Source organism: Gymnodraco acuticeps, unplaced genomic scaffold (genome assembly GCF_902827175.1).
Source record: "Gymnodraco acuticeps unplaced genomic scaffold, fGymAcu1.1, whole genome shotgun sequence".
Classification (NCBI taxonomy): Eukaryota; Metazoa; Chordata; class Actinopteri; order Perciformes; family Bathydraconidae; genus Gymnodraco; species Gymnodraco acuticeps.
The window spans coordinates 374,940-389,405 of record NW_022990224.1 but is presented as its reverse complement, the minus strand read 5'-3'; the positions used below and the strand labels follow the sequence as shown (position 1 = coordinate 389,405).

General features: G+C 42.1%; 1 protein-coding gene across 1 annotated transcript; it reads right to left on the bottom strand.

The window, feature by feature from the left end:
• Positions 1-10,793: 10,793 nt before the first annotated feature.
• On the bottom strand, positions 10,794-14,116 carry cdkn1bb (cyclin-dependent kinase inhibitor 1Bb). The gene is made up of 3 exons (XM_034218631.1): positions 13,354-14,116; positions 12,957-13,084; positions 10,794-11,641 (listed from the first exon to the last, which is right to left on the bottom strand). Exons 1-2 carry the CDS (start codon positions 13,784-13,786, stop codon positions 12,969-12,971), a joined length of 549 nt encoding a protein of 182 aa, XP_034074522.1. The 5' UTR covers positions 13,787-14,116; the 3' UTR covers positions 10,794-11,641; positions 12,957-12,968.
• Positions 14,117-14,466: the final 350 nt, after the last annotated feature.

Below are 14,466 nucleotides of genomic sequence, written 5' to 3'. Positions count from 1 at the left end.
GGTGGCGGACCCACAGAAAGTTGCTATCAGAAACAATGCCTGACGTGTTTTGGACGTAATCTCGTCTTTGTTTACATTAGCAAGCCTCGCTAATACTCAGAGCTACCCTGTACTGGAGAACACATGTGTTTAAAAAGCAGGAAATAAAAAAAAAAAACTCACCTTGTGATAAACCCGCAAGAGAAAAAGCATTTGAGCTCCATACTGTTTCAGAAATAATCTTTGATGTGGTTTAAACAGGATGGCGTTTTATAACAGCAGAATTTAACTTTATCTCCCGTAGAATTCTGATCAGGCATTAGCTCCGCCTCCTCCTTTCTTTTTTTTCAAGCTAAGGACCCAAAATCCGCGTTTCTCTAACAGGGCTGCAAAAGAGGGGTATGAGCAGTATGAGGCATGGCTACAATGGGTGAACTGTTTGCAAGGCCGGATTAGTACCTCCAGGGGCCCCTGGGCACTGAGCACTCATGGGCCCCCCCCCCCAACCCACGTACCAACAAGTAACACCACGCCTACCCAATCCTACCAACATGACCAATATTTAGAATTTTCAGTCAATCTGGCATGTCAAATCGCACACCTATTTTTCAAAAGCAGGGACGCAGCCACATAGTTCAACCAAAGTAGGTCTAGCCTTTTGCCCTTTCAGTCAAAAATCACAAGACAAAGATACATTACATTACATGTTAGACGCTTTTATCCAAAGCGCCTTACATACTCAATACTGTGGGCAATCCCCACAGGAGCAATTTGGGGTGAAGTGTCTTGGCCCCCCCCCCCCCCAGACCAAGGCTCTATCCACTGTGTCACACGCCTCCCACAGATACAATGGATAAGATCTCAAGACAGTGTATGGCTCAAGAAGAGCTAGGTAATATCTCTCAAAACCTCAGAGCAGCACCCTACTTAATGCCAAAATATGACTGGCTGGCTGTACAAGTACACAAGGAGTTATATTGGTCACAAACATTGAGAGTTACAAATGTACAATATGTAGTGAAATTGTGTGGTTGCTCAAGGGTGGGGCTGTGATTCGGCTATACACTTCCGCCGCGTAGTAATAAAGTTGAGCGCATACATAGTGAGACCTACAGTACAGAGACCTACAGTAATTTGACCCTATAGAAAAGCTGTGTTATTTATGGTGAAGATTGAGTGTCATTTAAAACAATGTATGATGAGTGAGGTTGTGCCCGGAAAAAAAAAATACATATATTTGTTTTTTTTATCTTATCACTGAGGGCCTTCTTTGCTCAAGGGCCCCTGGGCACTTGCCCATGTTGCCCATATGGTTAATCCGGCCTTGACTGTTTGGTATTTTAAGCAAAAAACTTCACAGACATGTTTTGTATAGGTATGGCCCTACAATATATGTTTCCAATATAGCATAATAGGTCCACTTTAAGTATTAACTTGATATCTGTGGTTAAGGGAAATGTAGAAGTGGTTCCTCTCCTTAGGAGCTATGTTTTCAGTCTCCTTACCCCAAATAGTTTTTCTATGCGGCCTTTCACGATGGCAACTGATACAGTACGCCCTTTGACCCCTTCTCTGTTCGGCCTGATCAGGGAGACATCACCCCATGGGATAATAAATCAACCAGAGGCCAGGAGGTCAAATTGACCCCTTGTGACCTTTGGCCTTACCAGATCTCCCCTCAGCCATATGTCTGTGGATCTGCCCTATGATGTGACCGGAGGAAAGCTCAGCATCCAAGAGCAACAGCCCAAAAACCAGCACTGATCATCAGATCCAAACACCCGTCAGAGCTGGGTCCAGCCAGCCATAGGAACCCAGCCCAGAGCTGGATATGCTAAGTGAGACTGCTGCTAATGTGTTGTTACATGTGTTTAGGTCTGGGCACGCGTTAAGGGGGGTGGGGGGGGGTCATATTATTGGGGACTTTTCCCCCAGACAGGGAGAGAATTCCTGGCTTAAAACTGGAAGGACTTCAGTGGTGCGCTGGGGTTTGGCCCGCCGAGGCAGAATGTTAGGCATGGTGGACAGCTGCACCGCGGAGCTACTGTAACATAGAGAGGGGGGGGCCGTAACTTCAAAACAACACAGAAGTGATATACTGTAAAAGCTTTGAATGTCAGTCTGGTGTTATGTTTAGACTTTTGAACGTATTTTTAATCAGAAAAGGGAAGTGAGCCTAAGAATTACTTGAAATACTTGCCGTGTACTTCTGAGCAATATGGTTTCACAATTACACACTTCTTATTACGTACGCAGTTTCTTGGAAGTGAAGGGAGTTGCATGGGTGATGAGGAGTTACGGTGGACACTGATCATCCTCGGTCAATTCTATTAGTTACAGTTGATATTTTTGAACTGAACAAGAAAAGTAATTTTTTCCATATTTGTATACCTTCCTACTCTGTTCCATTTTCACTGAAAGTCATCCCAAAATCAGCAACAGCATAATCTGCAGAGAGTGCAAATTGAAAACAGCATGAAAAATTGAATATTGGAAAGCCAATAGCCCACATCCATGGTTGTGCAGAAGAGGTAGGTTTCATATGGTGAAGAGTCTGCTTTTCTCATCATGTCCTGCATCGGAGAACATGTTCACTCATTCTTATGGCAAGAATCTTTTCAACACCAGAACCAAAGACCCTGCAGCCCAGAGGCCCCACGAGCCTCCTGATGAGGGCAGCAGAAGGACCAAAAAAAAGAGAGAAAACGGGTTATATTCGTATGAAATGTGGACCACTTTATTGCTCATGAAAAGTGGAAAGTTGATGCATTTCTGGTACCGATCCAAAACAACGCTGAAGACAATTTTCCATCCTGTGTCATTTTGACCAGCAGTGTTCTCTTGACATTGGTTTTAGACATGATGGTAGGCCGGCTCGGATGATGGGATGTCATTTAATGTATACTGTGGTCAGTGTTGTAAGATGTATTTTGACTAACTGGAATTGATGCCACATAAACTTCTGCAAATGTTAGAAAAAGTTGCATCATAGGGAAATATTTTGCGTCATGTCAAATTCACATCACATCCTCACACACCCATCCTGTCATCATTTATGTTGAAAAGCTCTTCTGCTAGTTTAGACACAGTCACTCTACATTATGCATAATGTTCCACCACACCAATGACTCCGCTACATATTACAAGAGAGGAGCCACATTTGTTTTTTTATGGGTTAAAATGAATATGTGAGGCTTTGCAGTTGTAAGCCTATTGATGACTTAAACACAATACTCAAATACACTCTCAACTGTATCACAGTTCACACACACTCACATGAAACCCCTCTGCCAATGAAATCATTCATCCAGGAGAATGTTTCCACTGTTCCTCCTGTTGTATATTGGAGCCTCTGCCAAAGCAGAGTTTTTTCCCTCCATTAGTAATATTTGTATTAATTATGTCATTTATTATTCAAAAGAAAGCAATTAGAATAACTATGGGAAAATGAAATGGGCGTTTTTTGAGCGTTTTCTGATATCTTATAGACAAAACGCTTAGTTTGTTAAAAGAAAAGCGGTCTTATTGACATCAAATCCATTTTCTTAGACACTTTGCATAAGAAAACATACACATTTCAAAGGAATAAAAAAAAAATGCAATCCTAAACCAGTTTTTGAAGTTTCAAGATGCGGTTCAGATACAAATAAAGTAGGCTACTCTGTGACCTTAAAACTATGAATGTATTTTGATGTGATCAGAAATCATAGTTTGTCAGTAGAGATGTATTTGTCAATTATCTACAGTGCGAGTCCCTTGTGTCAGCTAAAGATGATGAATCATTTAATTCATGATGCCGTGTAAAAGGATATCACAGTGAGATTGACAATCCAAGAGGCCTTGCCAAGAACAGAAAAGGTCTCTGTCTATATATCTGCCGTGCACAGATGTTTCAGCTGGAAGCTCGGCCCCTTTTTCTCGGCCAAATGCATCCTTGAGCATTCCTGACGGGATTACTGGGCCAGGTACCGTCCACTAGACAGGGAGATAAAGAAAGAGTGAGTCAGAGTGAGTGTGCAGCACTGTTGTTTGCACGTCTCGCGCTGCGTGCTTGAGCAGATTTGCCTTGATAGAAGATAAAGGCTCTTTGATAGGCTGCAGGTGCGTTGCTTTAATGAGCATTACCCCCCCCCCCCCTCCTTTCTTCCCTGCACCACATCTGCACATCTGTCATTCGATGCTCTGCAGTATCTCCCTAACCTCTCCTCCCCCCGCTCCTCCCTGCCTGTCACTCACCCCCAGACTGTCTCACACGCTTCGCACATCACACTTTTGAGGAACTAAAACGACGTCAGAGATTTGCTATTCAATGAAATAGTATTCCTGTATTGCAGTGATCACCAACTGGCGGCCCGCGGGCCACATCCTGCCGCCAGACATTCTCATCCGGCCCGCACGACGGGGGTGACTGTGGCGTTGGCGGAGTGGTTACTGCGTTCGCCTCCCACCCATTTCTTTTTTTTTACAACGTCTCGCGAGTAAGGTCCAACAGAGAGGCAGCAGCTGCGGGTCAGTAGACTGTGTACTGCGAAACCTTCCCTGCCTTGAACAAGAATTGATCCTTCGTTGTGAAGAGTCTGGTTTGTGCGCTCCGCACCACAGCAGTAGCCCCGCAGCGACAGAGTCCAACAGAGAGGCAGGAGCTGCGGGACAGTAGCCTAGAAGCAGGGTTGGGTTGTAACGGAATACATGTAACGGCGTTACGTAATGAGAATACAAAAATCAAGTAGACTAACTGTATTCAGCTGGCGTTACATTTGAAAAACGAGTAATCTGATTACAGTTACTTTCGTAAACCTGAAGTGAATACATTTTGAAATACTTTTTGGAATTATTGGTGGAAAAGTTTCCTCACAAAATGTAATATTCATTACCGGCAGAACTGTGTGCACACTGCACAGCGCTGCATGTCTGTGACTGTGAGCGAGAGAGAGATGCAGAGTGTCTGTGAGGCCCCGCCCCCGCACGCAGATGAGAGAGAGAGATCTCTTTTAAACTATATTGAAAGTTAAAAACGGAGATGGTTCGATAAAATGTGCAAGATAACGTTTATGAAGCATTTCTTTATTGTCGAAATGATGACATTTATAACGGGATCAAATCAAAGTGAATGGCCTGCTGCTGCTGAATGCATGGGGCAAGTGACTGGAAAAAGTTTTAAAAGTTATTACATCGTTTCAGATAATACATAATAATGATAATTCATTCTATTTAGGGGCGCCTTTCAAAGCACCCAAGGACACCTTACAATTCATAACATATTCCAAGGAAAGGTTTTAAGACAGTACAAAGAATGCAGTCTGGGTGATGTTTTTTATGTGGGGTGCAGATGAGAGAGAGCTGTCCAGAATGACACCAAGATGTTGTGTTTGAGTTCTTGATAAGCCATTAAAACAATGAAACAAGTGTCTCCTGTTCACCAAAACATACCCATCTGTTATGGAAAAAGAAAGTATTCTAAAAGTATTCTAAAAGTAATCTGAATACATTTTTAAGACACGTAACTGTAACTGTATTCTGATTACTTTCAGAGCATGTATTCAGTAACTGATTACATTTACAAAGTAACCCTCCCAACCCTGCCTAGGAGTGATCCTTCGTTAGCGTGAAGAGTCTGCTAAGCTTTATGCGGTCCACAGTACCTGAGCGTGCTCCACTAGCACCCCCCCCCCCCCCCCCCCCACTTCAAAATTCTGGGCTATATACAAATCGCTGGCCCGCTATAGTGTCTATTGGATACATTTTGGCCCTTGGACAAATGTAGTTGGTGATCCCTGCGTATTGATACAGCTTTTCAGAATCAGAATTCCTTTAATAGTCCCACAGCGGGGACATTTACAGTGTTAAAGCAAAAGTGGCATAGCTGGTAAAAAACAAGTAATAATAAAATGAAAAGCAGACATTGGCGATGAAATTAAAATAAAGACAAATAAGTACCTAATCATGGCTAAGAAATGTGTAGCAGCAATTTAAGTAAAATGTAGTGACATAAATAGCATATGAAAGTATTGCAACCTTAAATAAAGTTTGAGGACATTTATAAAAAGCATGTTTTTATTAAAAAAAAACACTCAGAAAACAGAAATACAGTTATTGAGATTGAATTCGCCCTGCTCACAGGCTTTTAGGGGCACGTTGGTGAATACAAAACAGAGAAAAAGACAGAGTGAGAGGGAAGTAAGGTGTTTGTTTGTGGGCACTTGCTTTGGCCTCACAGAGCCTGAGGTGCCAAGGGAATAACTGGATGACGTGGGTTGTGGCCTGGGCAGGAAACATGGGGAGGAACTTGTGACATTATTAAGTGTCGGGTGGTTAACAGGAAAAGATAACCTGTTTATGTTGATATAGCAAGGAAGTGTGAATACTTGGCACATTCAAGATGTGGCAGAGAGGAACACGCCGCGATGCTTTCCACCTCTCTGATTGACTGGCTTACTGGTATTTCCTCGAGTTCAATGTGGTTTTGTTTGGGTGGCGTGTGGGACTGTTACAGGAATGCTTTCAGGGACATTCCTGCTGTAACTGAAAAGGTGTTTGCAAGCACAGATACTGTTGCATCATTGTAGCCACAGGAAGTCTTATCTCTGCCCTTCTGAATAACTGACCTTGTTATCTGTGGTCATTTGTGCAATGCTCACAAGTAACAGTTTAGTTTCGGCAGACATAGTCTCCGAGGAGCTATTCCGCAAAGACTCAGTGCTGATGAGCCTTTTAGAGAGAAATTACATGGCATGATGAGACATTATCTGGCAAGAGGTTGTACGCAGGACAGAGAGATATGATTAAGTGGTGCTGTTGACAAGACTGCCAAAGCCTAACATTTCTAGAAGCTATACCCTTTTTCTAAATGTGTATTTCACAAAGAAAATGTGTCAGGCTTAAAAAAACAACAGAACATTTTGTCACTGTGTGTGTGGTGAGATATGATGTCCCATTGTATGAAGAAATACAAGAAATCCCCATGTTTCAAAATATTCCACATAATAAAAAAGGTTTTTTACACACCTCTCATTGCTGTAAAGGGTCTCACTAAAGAGAAGAAACCAGTTTGCCCTCTGCAATGCTCTAACTAAATGACACACACACATGCAAAAACACACACACACACACACACACATGCAAAAACACACACACATGCAAAAACACACACACCACTCAGCAACTGCATTTTTGGAGGGAAGTTTTACACTTGTCTATCAAGCGCTTTATTTCAATTAATTTAGTTTTGTCATTTGATAACAAAATGTTTAACCATTGGGCAGCCAACATTTTCACACTCACCACAACAATATGCTTCGATTTAGTGTTTATGTTTTCAAAAATACCTTATCAATTGAAAATATAATAATATTAATTGTTATAAAAACATTAAAAATACTACATTAAAAAGCAAAGATGCAATAACCTGTTATTACAAAAAATATGCATTAGGAGCTTCAAAATATTCAAAACAGTTAACAATGGTGTAGTTTGAGGACTGATGATTGGCTGACACATACACACACACACACACACACACACACACACACACACAAACACACACACAAACACACACACACACACTCCAGCCAATCACTCAGTTAATCCAACAGCCACCAAGTCAGCCACCAAGTCAGTCAGTCAGTCAGTCAGTCAGCCTCTGTTTGGGCAGGGTGGAGGCTCCTAGACGGGCCCTTTGTCTGGGCAGAGAAGCCCCAGACACAACAGTGGCCGGCCCTGGCCCCTCACAATGGCCCTCCACACAAAAGCCCACACACTGGGACAATGGGTTGGACTCAGAGTGGGGGTGGATGGCTGAGCTGAGGTTACCCACCTGCACACTTCAGGACCGGACCCCCCCCCCCCCACACACACACACACTGCTGCAGTTGTCTTCCTGTGTCTGTGGCAGGAGGACGAAGCATGGAGATGCCGTGCGGTGAGAGCAATAATTTGGTTCTACAGCAGAAGATGTGCCATGACAGAGAGTCAGACACATGTGTAGTAAAGTTACCTCGGGTCAAAGAGCGTCTAGTCACGGATTAGGGCTCTGCTGCTGCCACACATCACTCACAATGACAATATGTTTTTTGTAAAATAAAACAATATTAGAAGTTTCATTACAATAAACATTTAGTTGTTTTGAAGCATTTAAGTCATGTGATGCCCCTGTGGGTTCATCTGGAGAGGGTGTGGCTGTGTGTGCTGCATCCAGCCTCCTTGATTGCCTTTATTGTAGTAACTCGGGCAGGGCACCTGGGTCTGGTGCCCTGCAGTTATTTAAAGCCTCTGCTCCTCTCTGCAGGCACCCCGGTTTTGTTGAGTATGCTATGAGTTTCTTCAGTTGATTCACTTTGTGCACTTCAACACTCTCACACTCATACATGCCCATACAATCCTCACCCTGCATTTACACTACTGATACCACTGACATCCACACCTCATACTTTACTTGTTTTGCACTTAATTAATTTTAATGTTTTGTTTAAATATATTTTGTTAAACGTGGATATGGTGTGTTTCCTCTTTGTTGTGGCCTTTTGAGCCAGGTCATAACAAATGGGGGCTCATCCTATGGGTTATTTGTAGAAAGTTTGGTTAAAAGTTTGTGTAGTGCTCAGAGCACATGGTGTCATTGAGCAGCTGATCAGTTTATGTGATCCAGCTGTGTGCTGGCTTGGCGCTGCTATTTGGGGGACACATCATGTCTTTTGTGTTTCAGGAAGCCTTAGTGTTTGACATGGCGTCAGGTTTTGTGTGCCAATCAGAGGGTAAGATGTTGCTGTTTGAAACGCTTTTGTAAAGGGATTTCCCCGCTAGGCATAAGTGGTGTTTCCCCTTGGGTTGCGTCTGTTTGTTTTTTTCAAAGTGTTGTGGCGACGTGGTTAGTGTCAGCTGTTTTCGGACAGCTGTCTCGGGGGCACGTCCGCGTGATTTTGTGGTGTTGCCTGCGTGCAGGTCGCTCCACAACTCCGCCGGGTTCCAGTGCGTAATTACCCAGGCCACATGAAGACTAGGTGAGATTAGTAAAATGTTGGTTAGGCAGTGAGGGGGAGATTCTCTGTTGGGTTTGTCTTTTGCCCATGCGTGTTGCAACACTTTGCTTTCTGATTGGTTATAGGATATATATATTGGATAAATGAAAATATTAAATGCCTAAAATAACCATATACATAACGTGTGTGTGTGTGTGTGTGTGTGTGTGTGTGTGTGTGTGTGTGTGTGTGTGTGTGTGTGTGTGTGTGTGTGTGTGTGTGTGTGTGTGTGTGTGTGTGTGTGTGTGTGTGTGTGTGTGTGTGTGTGTGTGTGTGTGTGTGTGTGTGTGTGTGTGTGTGTGTGTGTGTGTGTGTTACGGTAGGCTACCATTTAATATTTTTAATTGATCCAAAACAGGATCCCATCGCTAAATACCTGGGAAAAAATATAATCAATAATTATCGAACATTTTATGAGATTTAAATCATGAATTCATTTTTTTTTTTTAAAAAGGATTTCAAAAAATACACTTCCAAAGTTGAATTCAGTGTCAACACTACTCATAGCACATTTTGCAAAGATGTGTATTTTTCCAATAAAATATAAATAATGTCACAACCTTATTAATAGCAGAAATTATGTAAGATTTAGATGAACATGTACTATAGTTTAAAACAAACCAAAGAGAATCATAAGTGAAAACACACTGTTCTCTCACACACTCACTTGTGTAGACACACACACAAATGCCAAAACACACACTGACAGAAATACTGAAGCTACTAAAAAAATAAAATAGTTGCCGTATTTCCCCCAACAGTTTAGGATCGTATTCTGAGCTAAACGCACTAACATTTTTTTTTTTACATGAAAGCCATTCCCATGATAAGTTACTGAATGTGACTGGCTGCAACAAGTGGTCTGCTTTCCACACTCCTTTTCATTGGATGACCAAAGTGTCAATCATCAGTCAGCACAAAAACGCTTGTGGATTCATATTAGGGAGTGTCATTACATTCATCAGGATGCCTGCAAGAACTTTCAAGTGTGTTTTGGACTTTAACAGTGATAAAAGGTTGTTTTTAAATGTTCTGCAGTTATTTTATTAGGTTTAGCTTGGGGAATAAGAAGGTTTAATAGATAAAACCAAACGGTGTGTGTACGCATTCCAGGGTGTAATTACACCAAGTGTAAAAAGCAACAAGTCAGATTTAATTTTCTCTTTTAATTGATTGCAACACATTTTATAACCACACATTACAAAATGCACATCAAATATTTTATCAGGCTCAGTTTGCAACCTTGTTGATAAGAAAACAAAACTACCAAAAATATGCTTTTACAAAATAAGACAAATATAAAGTAAATGCCACTTTGGATAACCGTAATCAAAAACCCATTTTTATTCTACATAAAAAAAAGCTTGACATAAATAAGTTAGTATAATTTCTCAGTGTTTTTACAAAATTATGTACAAAAGGTACATTGCAAAGATTTACACAGGCATGGTGACTGCATTTCAGATACGAGCTGAGCTCTCTATCCAGGTGTACACTGGTCTCTTTGCATATAACCCACACTTTAGGCAAATAAGGGAAGCTTTTAGACGCTCACATTGGCATCCTCAGCAGGCTAACAACATTGGTGAAATAATTACAAATGAAAATTGAAGTACAAGTTATCACAAAAAAATGTGAAGTCGATTAAGGAGCACAGGCTGAAGCAACCATGTATTTGGTATTGTAGGACATTCAAACCTCCTCTCTGAAGAGCATTAAGGCTGATGAAGCAAGAGTCAAATATATTGTTGGGGAGAGGATGACTTTACAACACAAGCTGTGCACACTGCACAGCTTGTGTTGTAAAGTCATCCTCTCGGTACGGTCTTTGTCCTTCAATATCCGAGTACCTCAATAAATCAAACACCATTACAATGTGGCTGAGGTGTGCAGGAGAGAAACAGGTCATATTCCAGGATTTAACTGATGCTAAAAGCACCGTTCACAAAATAAATAATGGGGTGATCATAAGGAAGTCCTAAGACACGGTACATTTTTTTTCCTGTGTTGTTTTCCAGGGGAAATGGATACTATGAGACTCTGCACTACGTGACACTGAAGAGTGAGGACACATACAAAACAATGAGCTACATTTGTACCGTTCTTCACAGCTGAGTTAGGAAGATGACGGAGTGAAGATACACTGATAAGAATCCATGATTTTCTTTAAGTTGTAGCAATTAGGGACTTTGTCCAAGTCACACTGCTTTTCAGAAAATAAAATAACAAAAAAAATATAACAGCATTTTGGAAACACGTTATCAAACTACACTGCAATTCTTCAAGTCAAATCAAAATTCACACCTTTTTACATAAAGGATTTGTGTTCAAATCATAATGTTTTCGTATGTGCTACATATGGAGAGAAATATAATATAATATGTATATTTATTTACACACAGGTAGTAAAAAAAAAAGGAGCAAAAAAGGAAATCAAACCTAATTGCACACTGCTACATTGACTGCTTTTAGAGGCAGTAACTTTTTTTTAATTGAGTGCCACAACTTTAGTGTTTCTATTCAGTGCTTCAACAGCGTCCTCCCCCGTCTTCTGGAGAGCTGATATGTTTCTGATGCTGTGTAGTTCCTCTTCCAAAGTCGGCCAACACTGAGGTTTCCCACGTCAAAGGGGAAATACATCTTCGGCTCTGTGGGGAAAATCGAATAAGAGAAAAGTAAGAGGCTGTACGGTCGAGACAAACTGCTTCATGCAACGCTTGCAGAAAACCTTTGCACATGAGTGAGAATTGAGAGAACAGGGCAGTTTGAGAAATAAAAAACATGGAGCTTTCCTATTTGCTGGAGGTATAACTTGAAAGCAACAAAACGGTATCCATAAATGCACTACAATTTCCATTGGCTGAATTAATGCAATGTTTCTGTTTGCTCATTAATTTGACTTTATGCAAATATCTTACAGGTTTAAAAATAACAGGTGTGATTACAGATCAGCACTTGCACTGTCTTCTACGCTTAGTAATGTATAGGATTTTTAAGAAGGTTGCCACCATAATGGAAAACGCATTCATGTAAAGAAAAATGTAACAAACTTGTGTTTAATTTTCTTCATCAGAAACATGTTTTGTATTTCAGTGCTACCTTAAAAAGACTTCCCCAGTTTTCACAAATATAAAATACACTACAAAAGGAGACTTGGGTGTACTGCTCTTCTGCTTTGCCTACTTCAATCCTGCCACTACAATACATATCTCATGCCTATCCTCCCTCTGCCGTGACCAACACGCGCACTTGTTTTCAGAGCTGCACGGCTCTTCTGCACACTCTCTAACGACAGAGACAGATGTGTGTGTGTGTTGTAACATTAGTGTGCAAAGTGTGTGCAGCACTCACACATACACACTCACAGAGACCAGCCCCTTCCCGTCCCGTCCCTGCGCCGAGGGCAGTGGCTGCTGACGTGTTACTACTACACTGTTGTTCAGCACTTGTTGTTTACAGTTCAGAGGGAGACTCAGGCTCGCCGTGGCACGCACAGCTTGTAGTAAAGAAGTGAAAATGTGCAGCCACAGCTTTCCTGGTCTTACTCAGAACCCCTCTTGCATAGATTATAGTAAATCGAAAGAGGTTTGAGTGCAGAAATACAACTGAAAGTCTACCTGCTGCCGTAACCACTTTTACTCACACCAACACACTATTACTAGCCTACTATATGAATGGAGGAGCCTGACAGTACGTTGCATGTCTACGTTGCATGTCAAAGCTGCACACTCGCTTAAATCCAAATGTGAATATTATTCCATCTAAATGCAAAATAACTTGCATTAAGGAAAAACAGCGTATTCCATAAAAAAAAAATACAATTTTCACAGCATTTTCTTTCAAACAAACAGCTGGAAGAGGGGGATGCTACGTTAGTCTTGTCTACACTGACGCTCATAAAGAACCAACTATTGTTACAGGAGAAGCCCGTTATGTCTAGGTTGCATAAAATGTAATTCTTACCGTTTCTGGTCTTCACGTTTGCCTCTTGGGACTGGTTTTTCTGGGTGTTTTTTCTGTCGAGTGGCTCAGACTTGGACAAGTAACCTCCTCTGAGCTGCTGTGTGACCTCTTATTCTGGGCCGAGGGCTCTGCAAAGGCAAAGGGAAAAATCAGTGAAAACTACTGAAAACGCATACAAAAATAAAATGATGTCCAATGTAACTGAACTTCTGCATGCTAGCCCACCATTTCCCATGATGCTGCATTTTATAAGATAATACAAAAAAAAATTCCCTAGTGCTTTTAAGCCTGATGGGCGACATACCCCCACTGTGATCGATCCGTTGCATAGCGCACCAGCCAGACTAATTAACACACAGCGGTGAAAATATGAGTAATTTTGGTGCAAATTAAGTACCGTGGCATGCAGGTCTTTTCCTCAGCCCGGTGCACTGCTCCGTGCACTCCATCTGCCCGTCCGCCCTGTCCGTGTCTTCGGGCACCACAACACAGTGATGGTTCCCGTTTAGATCCACATTATTCCCGGCGGAGCAGACGCTCTTCTCCCTCCGCGGCTGCCGGTTGTAGAAACTCGGCACGTCTCTGCTATCCACTACCTCCCACTCAAGCCTGCCGTGAGACAGCGGCGTGTGATTAGAGAAGTCGAAGCCCCACTTGGCGGTGGCAGCCTCTTCCATCTCCCGCAAGTGTCCCTTTAAATCCCTCTTTAACTCTTCGTGATCCAGCGAGCCGAAGAGGCTTCTGCAGGCGGACGGTTTCGGGTGATCCGACACCCGGGAGTCCGTCCGCTCCAGCGTCGGGCTCCCGTTTGATAGTCGAACATCTGACATTTTCCCCCAAAAGAAAGACTATTTTTTTTTTTAACAAATAGCCGTACAGTTTTCACAACACACTCAAAAACAACGGGTATCTCCTCGTAGGTTGAACAGGCTCCAAAACAAGCGTAAAACGACTTATACCATGCATTCGTCGGGCTGGAAACGGTAACGGTCGCGGTGTTTTCAAGCCGAAAGTAGTCTCCACGGTTCATCAAAATAAAGTGCCCAGGAACTGAAGCCTCTCTGTCAGTCTGATCCCGTAGTGAGAGGAACTGTGGACGAACCTCAGTACCCAATATGGCGATTGAGAGATGTACTTGGGATCTGAGTGGAGATTGACTAAAGGGGGAGGAAAAAAAAAAGATTGACAAACAGAGCTATTTAAACGCAAAGAAGGTCGCTCATTGGTCGAGGCGCTTAAGCCCGCCCCGTCTCTTAAGGGGGAACAGCTAGTTGCACCAGGCTCTAACGTTCAGCACGTCTGGATGCTACACCGAAATCAACGTTGTTCTCATCTCCACACTTAAGACGGTTTTGAAAAATATGTTTAAAATAAATTGTTACGGTGAAAACAGTTGCAACATAACCTCTAAATTAAACATTTGACACTCTCAAAAAAATACACGTTGCATTTGCCTTTTGGACCAATAAGAATAGTTGTTCATCAGTTAACACGTTTTCTATGCAAGTGA

Excerpts from the sequence above, each read along its gene's own strand:
- cdkn1bb (XM_034218631.1), bottom strand. The coding sequence starts at position 13,786 with ATGTCAGATGTTCGACTATCAAACGGGAGCCCGACGCTGGAGCGGACG. Across the intron at positions 13,085-13,353 it reads GAAAAGACCTGCATGCCACG|AGCCCTCGGCCCAGAATAAG; the intron begins GTACTTAATTTG and ends TTGCCTTTGCAG.